Here is a 25,768-nt window from a genome sequence, read left to right as displayed (position 1 = left end):
GTCGGACGCGAAGGCTGGTGGGTGGCCGGAGGCGTCCTCGCGATGCGCATGGTCGGGAAGTGGGTATACAACTCGACAACACTGGTTTTAAAAAACAGTTTTAGAGGTCCGACTATCTCTGTGGCAGTAGGAAAGATTAGTAGGAGCTGCAAGTGCTGTACTAAATAGTGATGGTGACGCCAATGAGTCGCTGACGGTCGTTGTTGGAACCGGCAAAAAATTAGCTGAAAGAGACTGTAAAGTGATACGAATGCATACCAGAGATAAGGAAGGTAAAGCGGACTGACCTCGAAAAGTCCACGTCAAGACGTGTAGGGGATTTATACCGGACAGAGCCGGACGTATATTGATTCAATGCATCGCATACAATGTCGCTCAATGCGATGGATTTCTTGCTGCTGCATTAGCTATTCAGAAAGATTGACCAGTTTATGTACTTCATGCACACCTTGAATGCGAGTGGATATGTATGATGGCCTGGACTTGTGATGGAGCACAATCATATACTGCCGAAAGTTGAGTATCTCCTGTGCCCCTCAAGTCTGCTCCTCTGCTTATACCAATGTCCAATAGAAGTGCAAGCCGTGTATATGTGATAGATCAGCTGTGAAATTGACTATTGCTCAACGACAATAGTTCTCAATTCCGGGGTTGTTCACACCATGGAATTTCCTATTTGGGACAGCCGAGGCCACTCGACGTTACACAGACGGGAATCCATACCTGATTGGACAACCGATCGACGAGTCATGCTGGACTCGGCCGAGTGTGCAGGCTGCCACCCCTGTCACCTCTATTTGCAGGCTAATGCTGTTTGCTGATAGTTTGGTGTATCGTTCTCCCTCTGATCGTAAGCATTTCTAAAATTTTGCACCATGTGTCTCTGACTCATATCAATTAGATATTCTCTTTAAATCGTAAATAAAGTCTGAATCCTAAAGTCTGACATGGCATAAAGAATACTCAAGAGAGGGTAAACAATGACAATTGATGACCCCTGTCGAGACTAGAAAGCGGTGAGGCAAGAGCCACCGGACACCATGCCAAACAGGGTAGGTGGAGCACGGGACCCGCCCGACAGCCAGCCCTTATCCACGGTTGCCCACCTTGCTCGCTTGGAACGTGGCTGCCGACCTGTCAAGGGAATGTCAAAATTTAGATCCCCAGCTTTGCTATTTATTAGAGCTATCGACAAGCTAGAGCAGGTAGCTCCAAAACCCAAGCTTGAGATCTAGCGAGATGGGCATTAGCGAGACGGAAAAGGGTTCCGCGGGGCGGTCACGAGGGCGGCCCCGCTGCCTGAGGCTCCGCCAGGCAGTTCGCCCCGACCGACCAAACACCCCAAACATCCCAAACCGCTCAATCTTCAACTCCGCTTCTTCTCCTCTTTCCATCTCTTTCTCTCCTTTCTTCCTTTCCTCCTTACCTCTCCTCATCTCCCCTTTTTCACCTTCACCTTCACCTCCACCTCCACCTTTATCCATTATATACCTCCCTCCATGTCCTACCATCCCCCCCCTTGATCGTCGCTTAACATCCCTGCGACTGTCTCACCAACCCCGCCCATCGCTTACTTACCTACCATGTGGAAGCCATGAGTTTCTTCGCCCACTACACCAATCTGCCCGCCATTCACACTCGCAAGGCCCTCCTCCTCCTGGACTTTCAGAATGATTTTGTCCGCCCCAACGGAGCCCTGCATGTGTCCAACACCGCCGAGTTTCTTGATCTCCTCCCGCAGCTCGCCACCGCCTTTCGTCGCAATGGCGAGGTCGTCTGGGTGCGCTCCCATTACCGCGATCGACAGCCCTTAGTGTGTCCGTCCGATGCGCAGGACCTGGTCGTACTCGGTCGCATGAACCAGGACACGAGGAGGGACCAGACTGAGGACGACGAAGGCCTCGATGCCGGAGATGAGGATCCATCACCGCCCGTTGACCAGGAGGCCTTCCTCTCCGTGGACCCGCCGCGGTGCTGTATCCCCCAGACGGCCGGCGCACAGTTCCCTGCCCCCATCTTAGCCGCCATTGACATGGAGTCCGATACGGTGATCGACAAGACCGAATACTCCGCCCTGCGAGACCAAGGCCTGATACTGTTCTTCCGCACCAGTTTTGTCACCGAGATCTACCTCTGTGGATCGCTGTCCAATGTCTCCGTCTACGCCACTGCCCTGGATGCCGTGCGTCACGGCTTTGCTGTCACCCTGATCGAGGACTGTCTCGGATTCCGCAGTTTTGCGCGCCACGAAGAATCCATGCGCCGCATGGCAGACATTTTCGGCGCGAATGGTATCACCACCGAGGAGCTGTCCGAGGAACTCGACTGGGAGGAAACGGAGGAGATCGCACGTAAAGGTGGCCCGCGGCCCTTGCAATCGATCTCCCCCGCTGGCATCGAGAGCGTCATGGACGAGCTAGAGGTCAAGCCGAGCGCCTCCCCGATCGCCACGGAAGAGAGTCCGGAGTCAGCGTCGAGCAGGAGACGTCGCAGGATCGATGATATTCTGGCGGAGTTCACCGACAACGAGGACGGCGATTTGCAGGAACTGGCAAAGTTGACGCGCGCACGTGCTCGTTACGGCGCCGAGTCACACGGCGGTGCGTCGCAGGGTGGAAAGGGGGAGAAGAAGATCCGCAGCAAGGTTCGACGGCCGAAACGATCCGACGCCAAGCCAGAGTCCGCGTCGCGATCAGACAAACGACGTAGCGCCAAGTCCAAGAAGCCAGATGTATACCGCCCGGGTGACGTGATTGGCGAGGGCGATTCCCGCATCATCTACGATCTCGACCTGCCGTCCGAGGCGTTTGAGAAGATTCGCGAGGAGGTGGCGTGGCAGAAGATGTATCACCTGTCTGGGCAGGTGCCTCGACTAGTTGCAGTGCAGGGGTTGCCGCTGGCTGATGGATCGATCCCAATATATCGCCATCCGGCAGACGAGTCCCCGCCCCTGCAACCGTTCACTGCGACGGTGAACAAGGTGCGCGCGATTGTCGAGCGCATCCTCGGTCACCCGTTAAATCATGCGCTGATCCAACTCTACCGGGACGGACAGGATCGGATTTCCGAGCATTCCGACAAGACCCTCGACATCGTGCGCGGCTCGTCGATCTGTAATGTCAGTCTTGGTGCGCAGCGGGTCATGGTCCTCCGTACCAAAGGCTCGTCAGAGGATTCAGAATCGGGTCGACAGACACAGCGCATTCCCATGCCACATGAATCACTTTTTGTGCTGGGGGAGAAGACCAACATGCGGTGGCTGCATGGAATCCGACCCGACAAGCGTGCGGAGGCGGAGAAGTCGATAGAGGAACGCGCTTATGAGGGGCAGCGCATCTCACTAACCTTCCGCCATATTGGTACATTTTTGGACCCCGCGGGCGACACGATCTGGGGCCAGGGCGCGGTTTCAAAGTCGCAGGATGGTGCCCACCCGGTGATCCACGGCGACGCAGCTGAGACGGAGCGCATCATCCGAGCGTTCGGCGAGGAGAACCACGCCACAGAGTTCAACTGGGAGGGAGTTTATGGGGGCGGGTTTGATGTAGTCAACTTTGTCACTGCTTGTACGACCAAACTTATCTTGGGGTCTGACGCCGTGGCCAATCTCCGGGTGCGTTTGTGTTTGAGCGAGAACGGCATCCGCTATGAGACCAGCTCGGACGCGTCGCAGGGCACGCGCCCGCTTTTTATTGCCGCCGACGGCGCCCAGCTGGCCGGTGACGTAATCATCCTAAGCCACTTTGCGGAGCGCGCGGCAGAGTCTGTGCGACCTGGGGTCGACGCGCTGCCGGGGGGAGATCACTTGACAGCCATCGACGACCTCCTCGCCAGCTGGCGGGACTACCAACGCCAGGGCACAGGGGAGCTGCAGTTGACGTCGTGGGAGGATGCTCTAGACGGACAGCCGTACTTGAGCGGCGCCGTGTTTGGCATTGACGACTGCTCGCTGTGGCCGGTCCTGCGGGAAATTGCGCAGACGGAGCTATTGTCCGGGAAGATGTATCCGAACCTGACGCAGTACTACCAACGAGTTGAAAAGCGCGGCATTGTGAAGGCCACGCTGGAAGAGTGAGTCGGAAGACGTTACGAGACACGACTTTGCACGATACCATATATAGTTGCATGAGCAGCATACTTAATATCATATATAACTGTACCAATGTGATCCTATGCTGTAGAAGAGGAGTAAGTATCGTAGGTAGCGATTCTGAAATGGGCGGCACCCCCCATCCCCACCAGGGGGATGAACCGACGGTTACACAGAAGCAGGCTGTGTATCCAACAACCAGCCAACTTTATCTCAACCTCTTCCACCAGCATTACTCTTCCCTGCTAGATGTAATTTTACTCAGGCACACGTACAGACCAAACCAAGATCCTAATAATCATGCACCACCTTGCGAATCCATCAAGAGAACCGACAGCAAACACAACCATTAGAGACAACTGGCATAGACAACACTTAATTCAGATACTCTACCCTACATTCTCATCCATTGTTCTAGACAGTGTAGAGAAGGTACATCTTCACCCCATAACCACCAGCCCCCCACCAAAAATCTACTCATCCAAACAACTCCCCCCCAACCCACTCAACCCCACATCCAACAACTCCTCCAACCCAACCCGGCACAAACCACCCCCCTCAAAAACGCCTCCGCGACGACCTCCGCCCCCGCAACACTCGTATGCGTATGATCCACAGGATAATACCCATCCACGACACTCTCGCCCAACTCCTCAAACACCGCCGCCACATACCCACCATGATCGACATACGCGACGCCCGTCCTCTCCGCAGCCAACTGCGCATACGCCACGAACCTCGTCGGATCGTAGACGAAGCTCCCCGTTTCCCACGGGTTATCCGGTGTCTGGGAGGAGATGATCACGTTGGCGCCTTTATCTAGGAACAGGTTTGCTGCGTTTTCGAGATAGGCTGGGAAAGTGAGGATGGTTTCGTTGACGCCGTCATAGACGGAGTAGCAGATTTCAGTCCCGTTGCCGGAACAATCGGTTCGGCCGTTGTCGGAGGTAGAGGAGAGGGTACCCCCATCGTTGTGTCCGAATTCGATGATTACCCAGTCGTTGGGTTGGAGGGTTGAGGCGATGGTGGTGAAGCGGCCTTCGCGCGTGTAAGACCGGGCGCTGCGGCCGGCGACGGCTTGGTTGGAGAGGGTGGTGGGGTTGCTGGTGGTGTTGGTGAGGTAGGGGGCGATGTAGTTGCCCCAGCCTGTGTGGAGGTTAGGTTGGGTTGGGTTGGGTTGGGGTTGGGGGTGGACGTACCGTCTGTGCCGGAGCCGCCGCCGCCGGTGGCCATGGTGGAGTCACCGGCTAGGTAGATGGTGGTGGCGAGGGAGGTTGGGAGGGAGGTTGCGAGGAGGGAGAGGATGTAGGATTTCATTTTGGCGAGATGTTTTACAGGTTGATGGTTTGTTTGGTAGGAGAGAGAGTGATGGTTGGGTTGGAAGCAGAGTATAAGTATGTAGGAATTCATGATGGCAAGCTCTGGGTACTCGTCCATACGTGGAAAAATCCCACATCGGGGTTTGTTGCACCGAGCCCTGCAGCACCTGGACGGAGCTGACCTGCATGTCCGTGTCCTGCAGAGACGAGATCGGCAGGAAGAGGGGTCAATCTGCAGGGCGCTGTGCTGGAGGATTTATCCGATGGAGGTTCCCCGCATCTGATTCAGCAGCCGATGGCGGATTTTCCACAAATATCGCGTGCGTCTGACGGTCTCCAGAGGGATATTGCCTTGTTGGGGTGTAGGTGGACAGGCGAGTTACTCGGAGTTTTATCGGTTGATGGATTGGTGGAAGGGTTGAGGAAGATCATGAAACACTGAACTGCCGCTAAGATTAGGTATGTTCCTACTTGAGTTCAACAGCTGCTTCCATCCAATGGATGATCCCATTTGACAAGCCCCGTAAATGGCTCCGTGGCGGAGATGTACTTCAGCACTGCGCCTTGCTTGATCTTAGGAGCAGCTTGATAGTTGAGCAACAGCCCCTCGATCCACCCCCACGACAGGATGTACCGCGCCATGATGTAGTAAAACGTACTGGCCCATGCATGCAGCCGCGTCACCTGCGCCGACCGTTTCGCATCCCTGAGGATCGGCTCCGCTCGCTCCGTCTGGTACTCGTCGAACACACGGCCCAACGTGGTCGTGTCCAGTTGTTCCCCCGTCGCGCTCTGCAGCGCCTTGTGTAATCCGTTGCACAGCACCACTACATCCTGGATGCCGTTGTTGAGGCCCAATCCCGCGTTTGGGGTGTATTTGTGGCATGCGTCTCCCACGAGGGCCATGCGTCCCCATCCCCAGTGCTCCAGGATGCCTTCCTCCAGATTGGCCATGCCGGCAGTGAATCGCTCCGCGTACACGTCTTTCACTCGCAGCGTCTCGGTGATGGGGTATTCGGCAAACCGCGCCGCCATGGCCTCGATGTCCTCGGGGGTGTAGTTGATTCGCTCGGTGGTTGGCTGCGGCAGGCGCTCGTAGAGGAAGATCCACCCGCGCTCGCGCCCGGAGAGATACATGACCGATTTGTCTATGTTCTGGGTTTCGGTGGACTCTCCAGTCTCGGTCCTCCGGGGAAAACTGCACCACATACACTTGTATTCGGCCGTGAAGGGGTTCTCCGCATCCCAGGTCCGCGTGGGATCTGCAGCCAAGGCGAGCCGGCGCATCACTTGCCGTGTCTTGCTGTGGACCCCGTCCGCCCCGATAACCATGGATCCATCGTAGGCGGTGCCGTCGGCGCAGGTGACTCGGACCCCCGTATCGTGCGACTCGATATCGCTGACTTTTTTGTTGACAAGGTACTGGCTTTTGGCTTTCTCGGGCAGTTTGTCGTACAGAGTCTGGATCAGGTGGGCACGGTGGAAGGCGACCGGCGCGCTGCCATGGCTGGTGCGCAGCGATCAGCATGCTGTCACCACGAATTGGTGCATTGAGGGGGGACGTACTTTTTCCGTATAATTCGAAAGCAGTCGGAGTCGCGGAATTCGTGCCCCTGATGGGTAAGCGACACGTTCGTATTAATCTCCCCGCCAACGGCCATCAGTGGATCGAGGAGGCCCAGTTGGTGCAACACTCGCAGCGTGGGGGGACCAAGAACCAGACTGGCGCCTTGGTCGAGGACCACCGAGTCCCTGCGTTCGAGTACGACAAAATCGATGCCCGCATGGCTGAGTGCGTGAGCTGCTGTGAGACCGACTGGGCCGCCGCCCACGACGATGACTTTGAAAGGGGTAGGTGACATGGTTGCGAGAAGTATGGGGGGTTGTGCTGTCTGTTGGGAAAAGGAGGACAGCGAGGGGGAGACGGTCCATCATATAGGCGATTCGGATGCCGGACCGGCACGCCATACAGAACCAAGTGGGAACTTTTGCAGGAAGCTTAAGCCATCGGGGGCGAGATTCAAGGTTCTGAAATGGCGATTGGTCGGGCCGTCTGTTCTAGCATATCAGCCAACTGAGCCAGCATTAGCGGGGATCTAACGATCCGCCTTAGCCATCCTCCTCGCAAGTCTCACAAGGTGCAGATCAAGTTGGGTGAGGCCGTGCCCTTGACGATGGCCATGCTCAGGTTCCCATTTTGAGCAGCCCCTGGTTGGGATATCTCCGCTGACTCAGAGGAGTTTGTCTCTTGTGGGTTGACAGGTGGAGCCGGTCAAGTCAAGTGGGGAGAAGATGGAAAGTTAGAAGGAGAAAGAAGATCGACCGAGTCGATGCCTGATGGACTATGGTCAAGTTGACGGTCGGTCAAGTGACTCGGACCCCGGAGCTGGAATCATCCGTTCCGAGCAGCTTCCGCTTTGTCATGTGTCTGGCGGACTCCGATTGGATGGTACGAAGTACTATATATAGCATCTTTTTCCGAGCAGCGTTTCATGCCTCAGGCCTCAAATCCCCCTGATGCCGTCGAATCTGGAGGATAGTATTGCATTTTAAAGTGCCTTTTTTTTAACAAGTAAGAAAAGAGAGCCCAGGTCACCAAAAGGTTTATTACAAGGTACCAACGCTGTAAGTGACTACACCACCGGACACAACAGTGGCCCACGTGAGATAGCATCAAGGCTCCTCCCTCCGTTTCATCGATCTTTCATCGATGCAGCGCTTCTTGATCTGTCACAACCCACAGCCAGGGGGGGCCTCTATGATGCCATTTCCGTCAATTGCATCACAGCAGAATCGGACGAATCATTCGACCGAGTAGATCAACCTCGAGGGCGATCAGCACATGCGACTTGTAAAAAGATGTGAATCCGTCTAAGCAGCGTGAGAAGCGCCTGGCATGTCATGTCAAGATGAGGCAGCGGGATAATACGATATAATACGGAGGGTTCTCAAGACTGAGTCACCGTTTGTGTTCCTCTCCGCCCCCTACACATGACTATCACTGGCTCGCCCATCACCCCGGATCTGATCAATGAATTGTCTGTCACTACTGAGTGCGCTTTGGCTGATCGACTATTGACTGTGGTGGCGGTCACAGGGTTACACATGATTGATCGGATACAGGGAGCACGAGTCAGCAATCTCGCTCCTACCAGAGACTTGACCCTTCTTGCGGGCAACCCAAAAAATGACGATACCAGGCAAAATAACCAATAACTGTGAATCAGTTGATAGAAAGCGATTGGTGGATCATCTGGAAGAATATCCGAAACAGCCATGAGATCACCAGAGCATTCGGATAGATGCATCTGCATCGGTTGAGCTTCCACCTCACGTCATCGGAGAGCTTGTGGAGTGGTTACAGGAACGTGGACTGGGAGAGTTGGACCGATCTGCCTATTGTGCAAGAAATTCGGACAGCCTGCATACGAGACAAATATGGCAACTGTCACCAGATGAAAGCAATGTCAAATCTCGAGTCCTAGGATCTTTCGGGTAGTGCTAAGAAGGCCGGATGCGGTCCCAAACCCAGGGACACGACGCACCGGAACGTTTGATATATGGTGCCACCGTGATACACTGATCATAGAATTTAAATACAATGAGTCGTCATTTGCAGATATCCGAAGTTCTGTAAGATGGCTTCTACAGACATCTGCCCTGTGAGATGAGACTTTCCGCGGCGCATGACAACAAACTCAGGGCAACTTCCAATATTTGTAAGGAAGTTTGGAAACTTTATAAAGATACAATTCTTCTCCACATACTCTCCTTCTTCTGATCCGTATCTAACAATAACCCTGACCATACATAATTCATTACACCTTGTCGACTTCAAAACTATCCAAAATGTCCAGCAGCTTCGATTATTCCCTTTACGATTTTAACAACGACGAAAACATCACTGAACGAATTAATGTTGCTTTCCGAGAGAAAAACATAAAAGCAAAACTCTATTATTCGGACAATTGCGTACGTACTCATGACTTATATCCTCAATATGCATCCGAATCATACCTGACGCATCAAAGTTCAAAATCTACAGTATCAAACATGACCCGAACCCCGAGGACTCCGGCTCCGTCGCACCCAGCCTTGATGACGTGATACACACAGCGTTTGAAACCATCCGAGAAGGTCAGTGTATCAAAGGTACCTGGACGGGATCATGTCAGAAGCTCTGGTCTGGATCAGACATTCCGGTGGGATACGTTCATGTACGCTGTGTTTCGGCCCCGCTGTTCATCTTTCTTCCAGAATGTGTGGTACAGGAGAGATTGAAGGTTTCGGGGGAGTTAAGACGATCGAACATCTGCCCGTTTGTTACTGGGAGAGAAGGCTCTGATGAAGAGCTCATGCGGTTGTTGTCGGGGTATTGTCCGGGGGAATGGTCGATGGCTGGGATTCGTGAATGAGATGTTGATTCAGCGCTAAATAAGCTGGATGTGTTGAGATGCGATAGGCTCCTTATTGTTTCTTCTTATGGTGTCGATCAAACTCGTTGATGATATTAAATTAGATGGACGACTCCCATGCTCTCTATAATTCACTGGGCTCTTACCGTTACCTTGTAGGCGAATGCCGTCGACTGTAGGTATAAACCCACGTTGCAATATATTTATATGACTCGTGCATCTATTTATGTGCATTGTGTGCATACCAGCACATCACAATACCCCATTTTATAAGACAGGGCACGGGAAAGACTCATAGGTCCTAGTCGCCATCAGATAGAATCCTCAGCAATACTTGGCTCAACGTTAAGATATCGGATAAAGCTATCTTATAAGATTTATTCGAGAGAATTACCTGACCCAGACTGAAATTCCCGTTTAAAGCATTTTTACAAGACAAGCGCATTTGCAAAGATGCAAAAATCCCAGCATTTGTCCACTTCCAGGAAACACACAGTTTTGAAGAGGTATCATGATATGATGATTCCGAGACAATGAGAATACTACAAAGAAAAAGGTCAAGTGATCTGTGTAACCTTATTAATAAACAAGCCAAGCTTTCTGCCGGTCGGATGATCCCGAAATGATATTGGCTAGAGCCCGGATAGAATCTGGCAGGCTGCTGTTTCCATTACACCTAGCGATATGACGTGCAGGAGGCTGCCATATGATATAATAGTATAAGGAAGTTCAACATCATGATATAGATAATAGAGATAAAGAAGAGACATTTACTGAACAAATATCCGATTGTAAAATGCCTTGTGCAGTCCATCCTGGAAAGCTAATCGATATCTTCCACGCTGTACCTGCAGTCTAGTCCTCCAAGAGCAATATTTAAACCTCCATCCCTCCATACGAACATCACATAGATCAACCAGTATCTCCAATTTCTCTCTCACCACCCAAAATGACTACCTCAATCGACCCCTCCGAGCCACTTGGACCAAAAACCGATGGATTGATCCGTAAATATCTCCATGATCGCCGCATATCCTGCTCTCTTTACCGTGGTCGTCCTCCTCATAGGTCTCGGGTAAGTTCCTCATCTCCACACCCCATACAAATAACTGATATATCATACATAGGCAATGATCTATAGCTATGTATGTCTCGACTGCGACTACACAGATCCTTGGGAACAAGCAGACCATCTCGAGCCAGCAATCGAGAAACTTGCAGAAGATAAGGCCTTCCTCAAGGTCTTCTACTATTGCGATCCTGAGATGTACGAATGCACCTGCACTGAGCCACTGCGCGAATTCCTGGGACTGGAGCAATATTTTCCCGTGTTTCATTGCCATGCACTTCGTGATAAGAGGTTGACTGTGGCTTTTGTTCCCGAGTCGGAGATTTTGAAGGTGGGGTTGCAGGCGAATTATGGGGAGAGAGATGCTAGTATTTCGTTGCTTGAGGGGGCGATTGGTCTGAGGAGAAAGATGATTTGATCACGAACCTCTAAGTATTCTTTGTTCTTATTTGCCAGATGCAGTGATTATATTCTGTCCATTACCCGATCATATGTTTTCTACTAATCAATAATTCCTTCGGAATAATCATCAAACCACGTACCCAACCCATGTCCACACTCAATCGTTTGATCGCATCTTATCAATTATCTGGCCCTTCCCCGGCTCGGCGCAGTTGCTGTTTCGAGCTAATCAATCCGGTTGTGTCCCGTCTCGGATCTCCGTCCCCACCACTTCCACTTCATCCTATTTTCTGAGATTCTGGACGTAGATATTAACTTTCTTTCGCTGCATACGTCTACACTCTACTCCGTACATAGTACACAGTACTGTAGTATCTTCCTCCTGAACTGAATGTAGATTCCCGTCAGTCACATCCCACACTTCACACCTGCCTTAATAAACAAATAGATAGTACTACGTACAGCGATCCAATCCCAACAAATCAGTTCAACTTCCCTAAGACACATTCCAATCAAAAATCCAAAGATGTGATCCCTCCCTCATCCCCTAACTCCTAGATAAGTCCCAGGCAAATCAACCAAACCGTTACGCTAACCAACCCACTACACTATGTACATACTAACCCTAACCTAATCCTCTATCTAGTACCTACACCTACCTACCTAAATAAATACTAATAGCTTAACCTAGGTACCCCTAACTATACACCACTACCTACTCACTACTCATTAGGTATCTAAACCCAACCAACCCCAACCCCAGCAATAATTACCTACACCCACCCTAACAATTATATTTCCTCCCCCACCATGCAACAAATAAATCACCCAATCCACGGACCCAACACCCATCAACCCACCCACACTACTACCTATGTAGTAAGTAAGTACGTACTATTTAATTTCCATTTATTTACGAGTCAGGAAACCCGAACTGTGGATCCGGATACTTACCAGGGGAGGCATATCATTGGTTAGGATTGGGGGAAATCTAATCTATGCTTGATCTAGGTTAGTTTTTGCCGTTAAGTGAAACATTCAAAGTAAACGTGGGAGGTTAGTATTTTGTTGGGGTTGGTTTGGGTTTGGGCGGGTCGGGGATTTTTCGGTCGGCGGGACTTTCTCAAACTACTTACTTACTTACTGCTTTATTTACTACTAGTAGTGATAGTCATAAACATAGAGTAAGTAAGTATCTAGTTAATAAATACACACATATATATACAGTATGTAGGTAGAGTGTAAACAATCATCAATTACTATTATCATAACATAAATACCACATGAAACCTATATACAACCTAACCAACCACCAGTATATCCGAGATATGTGTACTAGGGGTGATTACGAACACTCACTAATATAAATGGTATACCAACGATGAGCCTTGACGCTATCCAGCAGCGTGCCATCATTGCCCTTGGTAGAATCAATCCCCACAATATCCTCAACATCATCAACCGTCACCGTCACATCATTACCACTGGTGATCCAGTACTCGGGGCTGGCATGGTGGTAACCCAGCAACTTGGGAGGCAGCTTGGGGACGATATCGTCGGTGTGAGTCACCCGGTAGTTACCGCCCATGTCTTGGTCGGTGATGTATTCGGCCAGAGCGAGGTTGCCGATGCGGGGTTGGCCGTAGTTGTACTGTTTTTTGTTAGTTAGGATTTCTCCTGATGAGGTAGGAGAAGGGATGGGGGGAAGTACCAGTTCAACAGTGTAGCCCGCGTTACGGAACACAGTCGCGGCAATGGCAGCCAGAGCAGCGCCGTAGCTGTGTCCCGTGCATGCGAGAGTGTAATCCGGGTACTCGGCAACCGCGGCCTCCACCTTGGAGGTGATGGTGGCGGAAATGTTCTCCCAGGCTTCGTGGAAGCCGCTGTGCATTTCACAGCCGGAGCAGATGTCGCTCACGGAGGTGAGGCCGAAGTCGAGGTTGGCGATCCAGTTCTCGAGGTCGGAACTGCCTCGGAAGGAGAGAACGATGTACTCGTTTGTTGGATCGACGGCGACGAATCCGGTGGGGTCGCCGTATTCGCTGCTCCTATGGGGGGTTAGTAGGAGGGAGGGGGTATAGGAGGGTTAGGGGATGGGCATACTCGTCAAATTCATCGATGGTGGTGGCACCCGCGGCCTCGACGAGAGGGCAGTTGCCCACGGAGCAGGTCAGAGTCGTGCTGGTCGACTCAATGTTGGACTTGCAGTAGGCTGCTGCGCTGTATTGGGCGAACAGATCGATCTTGTCCAACACGGCAGAGGTGATATCTAGCGGGGTTAGTATATAATTGTACTGTAAATAGGGCACAGGTGAGACATACCCCTACGCTGCACCGGGGCAGGGGCAGCATGGGCCAGCATGGATAGGGCTGCGACAGCCCCCAACTCTCTGCGGAAGAACATGATGAGATCGGTGAAACACGCAGGATGCAATTGAGGAGATGATCTGCTGAATTCCAGGTCTGACCACGGTGGCGATCTCCCCTTTATAGGGGGGAATGGATGAAGAGACGGGGATGGACCGGGGACAAACGAGCCGTCAACGGGCCATGGCTGTCGGGGAAGTCCCGTGGAGGAACGATGACACGAACCAGGACTTTTTACCCCGGCCGATGATAGGAGGCGTCGCAATGGCGCAGGAATTGCGACTAGACGCTCCTGGCGCTGAAAAGGAGAGCCAGGATTTAGCCCCAGCAAGTACCAGCCGCCAATCAGCGGGCGTGCCTGACCGGGACTCCGTCGCAACCCTTGGAACTTGCTCGGGCATGTTGGCTGCAAGGGGTAGGGCTTTCTTTCGGGACTCGCCGGGCCTCCGTGCCAGGGGAAGACACCATCACTGGCGCTTTCTACAATCTGCATAGTGCAGATTGCTTCGGCAGTCACGCTCAGGCCACGCGTGTCGGACCAAGGTGGACGTGGCGCCCCACTCTCGGGGCTCGAGTTGACCAGCTTTCTAGAATGCCTCGCCTCAGCCAGTGATCCCCACCATGTGCCTGCCAGGCGGACTACTAGTAGATAGCCATGGGGGAAGGGGGTAAATGAGCCTTGTGCTTCCACTAATCGGAGCAGCAAGTGGATAATAAACTTGGATCAGCCCAGTGACTGGCGCTAAGGGTGAAAAAGCTTAGTCGTGGGTGCAGGAAGGGGTGGTAAATTGAAGGATTGGGTCACTCGTGTTCTTCTGCAGGAGTTCTGCAGTCTGAGTCTGACAGCTGATAACATTATCTGGATGCATTAATGGACAGGGACTGGCATCCTGCGGACAAGGCTCCTGCTGCATGTTTCCGCGTCTACAGCTGCAACATTATCATCAGGTCGGGAGAAAGACGGTCTCCGATGGACATCCTGGTCCAACATGTGATAGACGGGACGAGGATAGGATCAACGAGGAGTTTGCTGCATGTGGTGGTGGTGATAGAGTTGGATGGTGCGATCCGGCGTAGAGACGGAGCTCCCGGCGCGGGATTTACGCGCGGGACCGTCGGGGTGCAATTCTCAATTCTCCCAGGTTTCGCCGGCAGTTGGGGATCTCTCACCGATGGGTTGACAGGACATCCCATCAGCCTGATGGTTTGGGTCTTTGGCCCGTTTGGCCCGTTGTGCCCGTTGGGGTCCGATAGCATCCTGTGGGTGACCAAATTCGACGTTCTGACGGGGCCATTCCTTGGGGAAATTCTAGGGTGTTGCCGTGGGTCATGTGATCTCATGGTTCCTCACAGCATCGCAGCACCTGAGGCGGTACGGTAGAGGGTCATCGAGTTGTTCAAAGGCATCATAATTGCTCAAAGTACTACTTGTTGTTATAAGAGTCCCAGGAGGATTGTTGGTCATTCGAGGTGCTTACAACTTTGGGGGCATAAAAGCTAGCCGTTCGAGATATATATATCCGCTCCTTTTATAGATAGATCAGATGTATCCGTCGATCATAAGTGTAACAGCGATATAGGTGTACTTACGATGATGTAGTGGCACCCAGCCAACTCCATTCTTCACCCACCCTTCTCCTAGATCCTAGATGTGTTGATTCAACACAGTAAATGATCAGACATGCAATTGGGCAGTGCTGGTTGGTAACCACCGTCAACCGACACAAAGACAGCTACAACAAAGACAGCTTCAGAGATCCCCAACTAAAGAATGCCACGACCCGCCTCAACAATCCATTGCAAACAACATTCTTATTATTAGCACAATGCCATCAATGACCGACTAGAAGAAAAAAAAAAAAAAAAAAGAAGACACAAGATAAACACCGCAGCAAAAAAAAAAACAAAAAAGATGCGTCCCGGGAGAGGATCGAACTCTCAACCTCACGATTAACAGTCGTACGCGCTAACCTGTTGAATTGAATTAGTAACCGAGTGATGGAATGTCTTAAGGCAGAGGAGCTTACCAATTGCGCCACCGAGACAACTCGTTGGAAAAGTCGCCGTTGGCTTGAACTAAGTCTGGGTCAACAGGCCCAGCCTCCACGGCAACGCGTTGTAATCCTCGCTGGCAGCCGGATCCACTCCCTGGTAGAGATACCGGAACTGACCGGTACTAATCGTCATGGTCTGGTCGACCTGCGTCCGAATCATCTCGCCGTGACTGATACTCTTGGTCCAGGCTGTGCCGTTGAATTGGACATTATTCGATCGGGCAAAGGGGTTTGATTCGGTGTCGGCCAGCCCAGTCCAGGTGTCCGTTAGATTATTCGATGTCCAAGAGCGAAAGTATCGGTTGCCGTCGCTGCCGATCGCCTCCACAAGGAGGAGGTATTGGTTGTCGCCGATGTGGTAGACGTTGGATGCTTCGTATACATCGTATATGTCGGCCTCGTCGGACAATGCGATCACGGTGTTGCCCATTCCCGACGGGAAATCGGCAAAGGCGGTCTCCGATCGGTAGAGATGGCCATTATCGTCGGAGGAGAAGAGGTAGCAGCTTGATGCGTCGCAGATCACCCACATATCCACCCAGTAGCCGTTTCCGATGTTGTCCGCGATGATGTCGGGCTGGCTGGCGTAAAAGTTCGTCGGGGCGCTCCACCCCGCTGGATCACTGAGGTCGGGATTGGTCGAGTAGGCTGCATTACCGTTCTGGTAGACCAGATACCACAGATCGTGGGGTTCAAAGTAGAAGATCTGAGGTGCAGCGCGATAGCCGGTTCCGATCGCGGTTTGGTCCAGGTAGTAGAAGGGAGCCGACTTGGCGTCTTCGAAGTTGGTGAAGTTCAAGTATACCAGACTATAGCCGGATTCTTTCGCGGTGCTTGCGAATACATGGTATGTTCCATCCACGAGGATGATTGAGGGGTCTTTGATCCCTGCAATGTCTCGGCTGTCGTTCTTGGGAGCGATGAGGATGGCACTCGAGTCCCATTCGAAACTCGTGGGTAGGCTGGTTCTGATGAATAGGTTGCCGCTGGCTGTGGCAGAGCAAATGGTGGCGAGCAGTAGGAGAAAGATGAGCATTGTGGATCTGGCTTATGATTGTAATCGCATTAATGCAGTTTAGGGTCATGATATGGAAACATACCTTGGCTTTATATGTTATGTGCACATGTTTGTGGCAGTTCCTTCAAATCGATGATACAATGCTACTCCAAAATCCCAGAATGTATTGCATCCCCGTGACGGATTCGTACATATTAGCCGGCGGCTGAATAGCTCTTCAATGCATTTAGGCAAATCGAATTCCAAATCCCGAGGCATGTGTCTCTTCGTCAAGATTATGTGCTAAATCATGACCCATAAGTCAACGTGATGGCAAGACCAACACAGGAAATACCATTGAATAGAAACCCTTCGCCATCCGGGGGTTGGTTCAATTTATACGCGATGATCTCTTCAACCCCGCATCTGCAGACCGGAACAGACTGCTGGAGTAGCTGTGAATCTGCTCAATAACTCCCGTGTAGTGTATGCAGTGAATAGCATACGATGAAACGAGATGAGACTAACAAACATTGAAACCAAGTATATAGATCCAGTCCAGGTAGACCTAGTTCTTTCCAACATAAATCAAAACTGTCTTCGGCTCTGTATAAGCATCCAGGGCCTATGCACATCAGCCTTGCTCCAAACCCAACAAGATACTCACATTAGAACCAAACTCCCTCCCAATCCCCGACGATTTCTTCCCCCCAAACGGCACCTGCACATTCATCTAAGCCATAGTCAGCCTCAACACATCCATGTCCAAGCCATCAATAGCTCCGTACCACACTAACACAATTCACTCCACAGACACCCGCCTCAATTCTCTCTGAAACCCGCATCGCACGGTTCAAATCCGCCGTAAAGACCCCCGCCATGAGACCATACTCGGTATCATTAGCCATTGCAACCACCTCATCCTCCGCATCAAACACTCGAATTACCGAAACCGGACCAAATACCTCTTGCTGGTATATTTCCGCCCCTGGCTTTGGGTCAAAGAAAACAGTCGGTTCGATGAAACATCCCCGATCCCCAATTCGGTTTCCTCCGACCAGCAATCGAGCTTCTTGTTTCCCGCGCAAAATCATAGCAGAGACCTTCTTGAACGAACTGGTGTCTACCAACGGCCCGTACTTGTATCCTTGATCTTGTGGGTCACCCATGTCGTCCACAGCAGCCTTCATTCTGGCTGTGTAGCGTTGGAGAAAATCGTCGATAATGGATCGGTGGACGTACACTCGTGACGCAGCGACACAGACCTGCCCGGTTCGAGCGAGTATTGCATTGACGGTCCTGAGACATATTAGCTAGATCATAGCCAAAGACAGCAATCTTACCAAGTCACTGCGTTTTCAAGATCCGCATCGGGGAATATAATGGCTGGGCTTTTCCCACCTACACACATTATCATGCATCCACAGAACACTCTTAGTGAGAGACTTACCAAGTTCTAATGTAACACGCTTCAGATTGCTCTGTGCAGCAGCAACCTGGATCTTTTTTCCTGCGGATATGCTGCCCGTGAAGCTAATCTATAATTGATCATCAGCTACCGGATCATGTAAGAGCCATTGAAGAAAGCATACCTTACGAACCCTCATATGGCTCGCCAGAAGCGCCCCAGTCCTCCCATCTCCAGTGAGAACTTGAATCACACCCGGAGGAAAACCGGCTGCCTCGAAGAGCGGCATGATGGCTAGCGAGCCTAAAGGACTCTTTTCCGATGGTTTCACGATCAAAACGTTCCCCGTGGCGAGGCAAGGAGCAGCTTTGATGAACAGGGATGCCACTGGGGAGTTGAATGGGTTGATGGCGACACACACTCTGCGGTCGTGTTAGACGGTCGGGATTTTTTTTTGCATAGGCACAGCACTCACCCTAATGGTTCGTGTCTGACGAGTTTGATGAATCCATCATCCGCGGGGAAGTAATCGCCACGGTGCTTGTCCGTCCATCCGGCTGGTCTTTGTCAGACTCATAGAAGCCAAAGAAAGAGGCTTGGAATAACGAACCATAATACAACAGACAATTGATGATATAACCCTTTTCCCTCGTCGGAATCAGTGACACCGGATTTCCGGTAGTCAACGAATCCAGGCGAAGGATCTCTTCCAACCGTTCTTCAAGCAAATCTACCAACCGACGAAAACAGGCTGCGCGTTCCGCGGCCGAGAATTTAGACCAAGAACCCTGGAATGCTGACTCTGCGTATCCAACGGCCTTATCCACGTCGACCTCATCTGCGACGGGAATGTTTTCGGCCACAAGGGTGTCGTCCTTGGGGTTGTGAAGACTGAAGGTTTCGGACGAGTGAGAGGGTGTGTGGGCCCCATTAAGATAAATATTGCTGAAGGCGATGGGAAGAGGAAGGTTGCAAAGATCTGCGGTCATTTTGATGCAAGGCTTGCCTGAAATGATCTGAGGTGGATGGTGATCATCAATGAGGATGCTCTGTGATTATATATGCGAAGTTACTTCTGCCGCGTAATTGGATGAGGAACGTCTGAGGGATCAGAAGACCAAGGAGATAATGTCCGGAACTATACCAGAAAGCGGATGAAACAGGGCCGCCGAAGTGATTGCGGCATCTCCCAGTATATCGGGTTCTCGGCTTCTTGCAGACCGTAAGAAGCCGAACATAGGCTTGAGTGGTATATAGAATGAGCTGCCAACAAGTTAAAGCCAGCATGTCAACTCATCAGACTATTCTCTTACAGTATACTTCCCAATCCATCCAGAATGTCCATGAAGGCAGTTGTTTTTCGTGGTCCATTTGAGATTGCTGTCGAAGACCGCCCCAGACCGAAGATAATCGACCCTACAGATGCGATCGTCCGTGTACGATATGCCGGAATATGTGGCAGGTATGAATGCAACCATATAAAGTAGTGACGTATATTAATCAGCTTCAGTGAGCTCCATATGTATCGAGGACACCAAAAAACAGGAACCGGACATATCATGGTAAGTCTCCTTTGTAATTCCAAATACTTCTAACCAAATATGCAGGGCCATGAATTTGTCGGAGTAATCGAGGAAGTTGGCAGTGAAGTGTCATTGTTCTCTGTAGGAGAAGAAGTGGTGTCTATCTTCTCTGCTGTCTGGTAAGGGTGTCAAATATTATCAAGCACCACTAACAAGAGCAGTATGAAATGCTGGTTCTGTCGCCGAGGTCTGACCAACCGATGTGTCAAAGGTACCGCATTTGGCACGCAGCTCCTGGATGGAGGACAGGCCGAATACGCACGAGTACCATTTGCAGATGGCACCTTGCAACCCGTTCCCTTCGACCTGGACCACCGTCTTCTGATCATGATGTGTGACATATTCCCTACTGGATACTACGCGGCCTCGCAAGCAATCCAGAGTCTCAAAACACAGTTTGAGTCAAGGCTCACCAGTTCCACATCTCCACCGACTGGGATCCAGATGACCAACAGCTTTGCCTCATCATCCCACTCTATTCCGGGGCCTGACTTAGCGGTAAAAGAGTCTGTTGTTGTGTGCCTTGGTTGCGGACCAGTAGGCATTTGTGCCATAGCTACGGCTCGATCGAAAGGCGTGGGGACCATTTTCGCCATTGATGGGGTCGTAGATCGCTTGAAGAAAGCCGAGAATTTCGGCGCGATCCCGCTGATTCTGGGGCAAGACGATGTCAAAGCACGCGTGCTAGCAGCGACAGAAAACAGAGGCGCAGACGCCGTTATTGAACTCGTCGGCAACACATCTGCCTTGCAATCGGCCTTTGAACTCCTGCGACCATGCGGCGTACTTTCCTCTATTGGCTTTCACCAGGGCAATTTGCCATTCACGGGACTGGATTGCTATCTCAAGAATATCAAGTAAGTTACTTTTCGGTGTAAGACAGGCTTGGCTGACTTACATTGCAGTGCCCATTTTGGTCGAGTCCCAGTCAGGACTGTGTTTCATGACGCATTGCAGTGTCTGAGAGAAAATAAGGAACAGATGAAAGACTATATCACGCATGAACTGCCTCTCAGTGAGGCCGCAGTTGGTTACCATCTATTTGAACAGCGAAAGGCGCGAAAGGTAATCCTGCAGGTGTCAGAGTAGGCATATACCTTTTATTAGCACAGTCACAGAATGCAAGTCGGGTATGGTTGGGATCATCATTGCTGTATTAAGGATGACCATTATATTCGCATCTAGCAAGGATATGTGGCCGACAGTATGATTGAGCATTGACTAGTTCCCTGTCAGGATGATTACTGGAGCATCTCACTGAGCAATATGACTCAGTGGTCGTCGGGGAATTTATTGCTCGAGTCAGAGCCGTGGTAGTTTCATACTCTACAATAAAGCTACCACAGCTTGTAGCATCATATTAGATCCAAACTAGGCAGTCTGAGGAGGTCAAAGAAAGAGGTTTGCTCTAAGCTCGGATCCTGAAATAGGTCGTCCATCACAAACAGATTCGGGTAAATATCCGTGTCGCCAGCAAAGGCTGTATCTAGTTGATTGAGAGTTTCGGTGCTCGTCAGGGTTACCCCTGGCTCGGTGAACGGCGATGGTGTTGGAGGATCTATATTTCTGCCCTTAGATGACTGTCGTGTGGATGAATCGGCATCTAATTCAGTCTCTTGATCCCGCTGGGTATTTTGGCATCGTGTGATGTTCTTCAGCCTTTCCATGATATCCATAAACAGCTTCAAGATCCAGCCGCTGACGGGCCAGCTCTCCTGCAACGAGGTCAGTCCCAGCATACAGACCTGTGCTCGGATTTCTGCCAGATCACGACCAAATTTGCCAGATGTGCACATAGAAAAGACGTGCATTGCCAGCGAATTGAAAAGAGCCGGGATTCTGGCGAGTCAGTAGGTCTGCGAATGAAGAATTGATGCAGATTGCTTACGTATGAATTTGGCACACATTCCCCATGGAGGCTGCCAAAATATCCTCCATTAACCGGGTAGCCTCGTTGGCTGCCGCCATAGCCTTCTGGTGGTTGCCCCATAGCTTTTCGTTTTCGTCGCGGGTGCTTCGGGGTTGCCGACAGAGCAAGATGATTCCAAAGCTGTAAATGTCAGCAATTGTCATGTGCGCATCCTTGGCAATGCTAACTCATAAGCCATCAGAAGCATTACGGGCCATAGGCCCTTCCCAGTCTCACTATCGATTCCCTGATACTGTAACTCCCGTGGTATTTGTGCTCGGAAATGATCAAGCTCACTTTCTAGTTTAAGCTTTTCACTAACATCACTTGGGTGTTGTGCGGCATATCGTGATGCCACAATGCGGCTGACTACGCCAGAAACCAATTAGTTTGGCGTTTGAATTGGCACAAGACGCTTACATATGGTAGATAGATGAGCCATTTGACTTGAATAGTGTTCTTCCTCGGAGCCAGCGAGGAATTCACAATCTTCCAAGTCTCGGGGATCCAGCATCTCGACATCGCAGTCGTTAACGGAAAAGTGCTGGGGTCTGCCGATTGATCCGCTGACAAGAGCATCTCGAATCTGGATATCGCATTAGATGGGGTCAGTAAGTCAATGACAGGGCACTAACCCGCAAGCTCCACCAGATTCTTCTCCATAACTGAGCAGTCTGGCTACTCATGTGGGATTTCGATGTCCTACTAGATCAGTCACCGGTTACATGGGGGGTAAAAGATTTCACTTACGAACGGTGCAATCCCAGACTCTGCGCAGCTCCAATGGCAATCCCCAGCCAATACCAAGAATCCTTCTGATCGTTGGGGCCACCCCACCAGAAACTGAGAAGAAATACAGCGACTACGTTGTTTATCTTGTCCGGATCAGAGTCCGAGTCGTACAGGGCTCGAGCTTGCTGGTAGAAGGTCTCACGGGCCTGGTGTCTATGGGGAAAGCCGGCCAAAGCTAGATCGGCACCACTGCACATTGTTGTAGCGACCATGAGGACCCCGCACAGGACTAGTAGAGACATTTGGTTTGACTGACATTTTTGTAAGAACTCTGACCGACGGATGACTGGAAATGCCGGGTGAAAGTATCGGAAATAGACCAGAAGTAGTCGTTGGAGGGCATCATCGCTGGGAAGGAAAAAGATGCCTCGCTTCTCCAGCAGACAAGTCTGCGCCTGGACAATATTATGCTGCCCTTGGTCACTGGGGTCGAAACCTTTGGCGATGGGGAAGTGCAACCGCTTTTGGAACGCCGGGGTCTTGCAGAGGAACGGAGCTAGAACATCGTGGACTACGTACGTAAGGCTGAATGACTCGCCTAAGAAAAGAGTGCTTGCTTCGTCCGTGATAGGCGCTGGTGAGGACCTGACCCCCTGGTCGGCAATGTGCAAGTAGAACCGGTTGTTCGAGTCTGCATCTGCATCTGGACGGGCCGGTGGAGCCGACGGTTGCGCGACATCAGACTGGTCCAAGGTAACGGCGATATGGGCTTCATCATGAGGGGGGTGACGTGTCTCCATCTCGGCGTTTCTAGTAAACTGGAGGGCGGAATGGGCTGATCGCTTGGCTTGTCGGACATAACTGGTTGAGTGAGCACATCTTTCATCGGGAGCAGTGGTGTCGAGAATTACCGCCCCCGCTGAGAATCAATCAAGACACACGGAGTGTTGCTTGCCAAACAGCCGCTGCAGGAAACGCCATTCTGTGCGTTGCATTTCACCTTGCGGGAATGACACCGATGGCATGCGACGGCAATTCGCTTCTGCGCTCTTCGGTGTGAGTGGGAAGGTTTTGGTGGCATTCCCGAGGGGGGGGCTTGTGTAGCTTTCTAACTTGGTTTGTATTCTTGGCTGTGGAAGGACTATTCAACAACAACGCTGAGAAGCCGAGAGATAGTAGTATAGGACGTGGGCGCAGGAGCCGGGTATTGCGTGCGGGGAAGACGGAGAGTCGGCAACTCAGTCATCCTGATCGGGGGAGAAGAAACCGAAAACCGAGAGATGCTGTATAATAGTAGACAGCTATTACCGGTCAAAGATGTCCCATGATACATCCTATAGGACTAGAAACTATCACTCACCTTCTCATCCCCTCAGTTGAGTGTACCCAGTAGCCGATTCTGACCCGAAGAGATGTCGGGCTGAATTGAGGACGGGAGGGTCATTGGTGAGATATGAGCCTTGACCTGGCTCTAAGACCGAGGTATGATAACTGCTAGTCCACGATCCGTGAGACTGATAAAGATAATGTGATGATAGGGAGGGGGGTTCTTGTTGAGGGAAGGAAGAGGAGGGGAAGGAAACGACCGAACAAGGCGTGACCCAATCACCTGATTCACGTCGGAACCGGTCAACTTATACCAGAGTAAAATTAACTCTTGATTCCAATGCTCAGTGAGGTATGCTAAAAAGCTAATAAAAACAAACTGATGCAAATTCGGGCTTTGCTTCTGAGGAAGAGAAGCACAAAAATGTGACAAGGGTGGGATTCGAACCCACGCCATCTTACGATGATCAGGAAGCTCGGAAGCTGTCTATTAAGGTGTGACCTTAACCTGACGCCTTAGACCGCTCGGCCACCTTGCCTTTGATGAGAAAATTAATCATGGTTTTGTTATAATACCCATTTTCTTACAAAGCAGAGCATGCCCTTTCGTGACCACGCATTAGTATCAAGAAATCGCTTTATTCATCTAGTATCCTTTCGTACTACTAAAGTGCATGTATCCTATTGAACTATTTGATACTGACATCCACAATCATTACTCCTTAGCAAGCAACTTCTGCAACCATTTCAACCTCGCCTTCGCTGCCTTCCGACTCGCAGGCGCATCCGGCACAAATATATCAAACCCATGCCAGCAACCGGGCCAAACATGTAAATCTGCCGACACGCCACATGCCCATAACTTTGTCGCGAATTGAAAATCCTCGTCCCGAAAAACGTCTGCTGATCCCACATCGATAAATGTGTCAGGCAGCCCACCCAGGTCTGTCGCTCGTCCCGGCACGGTATATATATCGGCATGTTCCCTATTTTTGCCCAGGGCAAAATCGCACGCATCAATACTGTGTATTTTCGACCACGGCAATAAGCCCCCAAACTGTTGCATCGACAAGGTCTCATTACTGTCATCCAGCCAGGGATAAGTCAGAACCTGGCCCAGGATTTCAGGCCCGTCTCGATCCCGGGCCAATAGCGTCACTCCCGCTGCCAGATTCCCGCCCGCCGAGTTCCCGGTGACAATGAGTTTCTGGGGGTTGAACCCCAGCTCGGCCGCATGGGCACTGAACCACTTTAACGTGGCAAAGCTATCCTCCACTTGTGCCGGCTGGGGGTGCTCGGGCGCAAGGCGATACTCGGCGGTTAGACACACAGCTCCTAGGGACTCGACCCAGTCCAGTACGAGGCCTGCACCAACAAATCGGCTGCCTTGACAATGACCGCCGCTGTGGATGTGAAGGATTCCCGGGGCGTTGGCTGATGACTGGCGGTGACTTTTCGATTGAAAGATTGTGGCGCGGAGTGGTCCTGCGGGGCTGGGGATGTTGAGATTGGAGTAACAGATTGTGTCTTGGTGGCCGTGGAGAGTGGTTTCGATGCTGAAGTTTATGTGTTCTCGGGTGGCAGCGAGGTCTTCGGGGGTGCTGAAGCTGTAGGCTTTCGGGAAACTGTCTTGGACAGTAAAGAAATCCGGGTCCAGTGAGGGGCAGGAGAAGGTGGCCTGGGAAATGTTGTTGTTGGTGGTCATCTTGAATATGAGAAGCAAAGGACTGGAGCGGGATTATATGTGTTGGATTTGTGAATATTGAAACCATAAATGAAACAAATTGATTGGAAGCCAGCACAACCAAATTTTCTACGGAGTCCTTATATTTACAGTAGCAGCATTGAAGAATAAATCATTTGAAATCATTCTGATTAAGCCGGAGACAATTTTTTGATCAGGCCGAAGATGAACTTGATAACTGCCTGCATTGATCAGAAATCTAATATTCAACAAGGAAATCACAAAAGTGTCCGGATTCTCTCCGAGTCGGCCTCGAATCTCTCCGGCGCCAAGTGTGCAGCCAAGGTGGGGCTACTGTCACGCAACCTTATCAAGATATTAAGTAATTGAAGTACTATAGATAGAATAAAGAG

General features: G+C 51.2%; 12 protein-coding genes, 1 non-coding gene and 1 pseudogene across 14 annotated transcripts; 5 read left to right on the top strand and 9 right to left on the bottom strand.

Annotated features, from left to right (window-relative positions):
• The first annotated feature begins 1,366 nt into the window (after positions 1-1,366).
• On the top strand, positions 1,367-4,131 carry BO94DRAFT_535745 (isochorismatase family protein family). The gene has a single exon (XM_025611853.1). The coding sequence runs from the start codon at positions 1,595-1,597 to the stop codon at positions 4,073-4,075; it is 2,481 nt and encodes an 826-aa protein (XP_025467182.1). The 5' UTR covers positions 1,367-1,594; the 3' UTR covers positions 4,076-4,131.
• A 482-nt stretch (positions 4,132-4,613) lies between these two features.
• BO94DRAFT_424793 (rhamnogalacturonan acetylesterase RgaE) lies at positions 4,614-5,356 on the bottom strand (the record flags this gene model as incomplete). The annotated part of the gene is made up of 2 exons (XM_025607432.1): positions 4,614-5,236; positions 5,290-5,356. Coding segments are annotated over 2 exons (690 nt in total), but the record flags the coding sequence as incomplete, so codon positions are not given.
• Positions 5,357-5,706: 350 nt separating this feature from the next.
• Positions 5,707-7,742, bottom strand: BO94DRAFT_87246 (FAD-dependent oxidoreductase). Its single transcript, XM_025617721.1, has 3 exons — positions 7,545-7,742; positions 6,976-7,462; positions 5,707-6,916 (listed from the first exon to the last, which is right to left on the bottom strand). The coding sequence occupies exons 2-3, from the start codon at positions 7,269-7,271 to the stop codon at positions 5,887-5,889; spliced, it is 1,326 nt and encodes a 441-aa protein (XP_025467180.1). The 5' UTR covers positions 7,272-7,462; positions 7,545-7,742; the 3' UTR covers positions 5,707-5,886.
• Positions 7,743-9,258: 1,516 nt separating this feature from the next.
• On the top strand, positions 9,259-9,824 carry BO94DRAFT_575639 (uncharacterized protein; the record flags this gene model as incomplete). Its single annotated transcript, XM_025615087.1, has 2 exons — positions 9,259-9,381; positions 9,441-9,824. 2 exons carry the CDS (start codon positions 9,259-9,261, stop codon positions 9,822-9,824), a joined length of 507 nt encoding a protein of 168 aa, XP_025467179.1.
• A 949-nt stretch (positions 9,825-10,773) lies between these two features.
• On the top strand, positions 10,774-11,311 carry BO94DRAFT_546811 (uncharacterized protein; the record flags this gene model as incomplete). The annotated part of the gene is made up of 2 exons (XM_025613308.1): positions 10,774-10,899; positions 10,952-11,311. 2 exons carry the CDS (start codon positions 10,774-10,776, stop codon positions 11,309-11,311), a joined length of 486 nt encoding a protein of 161 aa, XP_025467178.1.
• A 1,224-nt stretch (positions 11,312-12,535) lies between these two features.
• BO94DRAFT_535742 (lipase family protein) lies at positions 12,536-13,941 on the bottom strand. The gene is made up of 4 exons (XM_025611852.1): positions 13,618-13,941; positions 13,399-13,564; positions 13,007-13,343; positions 12,536-12,946 (listed from the first exon to the last, which is right to left on the bottom strand). Exons 1-4 carry the CDS (start codon positions 13,697-13,699, stop codon positions 12,641-12,643), a joined length of 891 nt encoding a protein of 296 aa, XP_025467177.1. The 5' UTR covers positions 13,700-13,941; the 3' UTR covers positions 12,536-12,640.
• A 403-nt stretch (positions 13,942-14,344) lies between these two features.
• BO94DRAFT_87230 (uncharacterized protein) lies at positions 14,345-15,236 on the top strand. Its single transcript, XM_025617720.1, has one exon. The coding sequence runs from the start codon at positions 14,534-14,536 to the stop codon at positions 15,041-15,043; it is 510 nt and encodes a 169-aa protein (XP_025467176.1). The 5' UTR covers positions 14,345-14,533; the 3' UTR covers positions 15,044-15,236.
• A 341-nt stretch (positions 15,237-15,577) lies between these two features.
• On the bottom strand, positions 15,578-15,707 carry BO94DRAFT_t172 (annotated as a pseudogene). The gene has a single exon. The product of its transcript is annotated as a tRNA-OTHER (tRNA).
• A 31-nt stretch (positions 15,708-15,738) lies between these two features.
• Positions 15,739-16,834, bottom strand: BO94DRAFT_517815 (putative alpha-L-arabinofuranosidase; the record flags this gene model as incomplete). The annotated part of the gene is made up of 1 exon (XM_025610009.1): positions 15,739-16,834. The coding sequence occupies exon 1, from the start codon at positions 16,750-16,752 to the stop codon at positions 15,739-15,741; it is 1,014 nt and encodes a 337-aa protein (XP_025467175.1). The 5' UTR covers positions 16,753-16,834.
• Positions 16,835-17,281: 447 nt separating this feature from the next.
• Positions 17,282-19,384, bottom strand: BO94DRAFT_624757 (aldehyde dehydrogenase family protein; the record flags this gene model as incomplete). The annotated part of the gene is made up of 8 exons (XM_025617244.1): positions 18,732-19,384; positions 18,597-18,678; positions 18,306-18,543; positions 18,164-18,251; positions 18,057-18,114; positions 17,502-18,012; positions 17,381-17,446; positions 17,282-17,338 (listed from the first exon to the last, which is right to left on the bottom strand). The coding sequence occupies exons 1-8, from the start codon at positions 19,108-19,110 to the stop codon at positions 17,282-17,284; spliced, it is 1,479 nt and encodes a 492-aa protein (XP_025467174.1). The 5' UTR covers positions 19,111-19,384.
• A 74-nt stretch (positions 19,385-19,458) lies between these two features.
• On the top strand, positions 19,459-20,793 carry BO94DRAFT_586169 (alcohol dehydrogenase family protein; the record flags this gene model as incomplete). The annotated part of the gene is made up of 5 exons (XM_025615747.1): positions 19,459-19,583; positions 19,632-19,683; positions 19,729-19,823; positions 19,866-20,561; positions 20,610-20,793. The coding sequence occupies 5 exons, from the start codon at positions 19,459-19,461 to the stop codon at positions 20,791-20,793; spliced, it is 1,152 nt and encodes a 383-aa protein (XP_025467173.1).
• Positions 20,794-20,831: 38 nt separating this feature from the next.
• BO94DRAFT_87181 (uncharacterized protein) lies at positions 20,832-23,591 on the bottom strand. Its single transcript, XM_025617719.1, has 7 exons — positions 23,257-23,591; positions 22,364-23,206; positions 22,249-22,315; positions 22,034-22,199; positions 21,802-21,982; positions 21,593-21,754; positions 20,832-21,543 (listed from the first exon to the last, which is right to left on the bottom strand). The coding sequence occupies exons 1-7, from the start codon at positions 23,424-23,426 to the stop codon at positions 21,060-21,062; spliced, it is 2,073 nt and encodes a 690-aa protein (XP_025467172.1). The 5' UTR covers positions 23,427-23,591; the 3' UTR covers positions 20,832-21,059.
• A 507-nt stretch (positions 23,592-24,098) lies between these two features.
• BO94DRAFT_t171 lies at positions 24,099-24,210 on the bottom strand. Its single transcript has one exon. It is a non-coding gene; the product is annotated as a tRNA-Leu (tRNA).
• Positions 24,211-24,386: 176 nt separating this feature from the next.
• Positions 24,387-25,444, bottom strand: BO94DRAFT_575634 (alpha/beta hydrolase; the record flags this gene model as incomplete). The annotated part of the gene is made up of 1 exon (XM_025615086.1): positions 24,387-25,444. Exon 1 carries the CDS (start codon positions 25,374-25,376, stop codon positions 24,387-24,389), a length of 990 nt encoding a protein of 329 aa, XP_025467171.1. The 5' UTR covers positions 25,377-25,444.
• Positions 25,445-25,768: the final 324 nt, after the last annotated feature.

Source organism: Aspergillus sclerotioniger (genome assembly GCF_003184525.1).
Source record: "Aspergillus sclerotioniger CBS 115572 chromosome Unknown BO94scaffold_15, whole genome shotgun sequence".
In the NCBI taxonomy this organism is placed as follows: Eukaryota; Fungi; Ascomycota; class Eurotiomycetes; order Eurotiales; family Aspergillaceae; genus Aspergillus; species Aspergillus sclerotioniger.
Note: the sequence above shows the minus strand (reverse complement) of the source record. Positions and strands in the feature narration are given on the sequence as shown.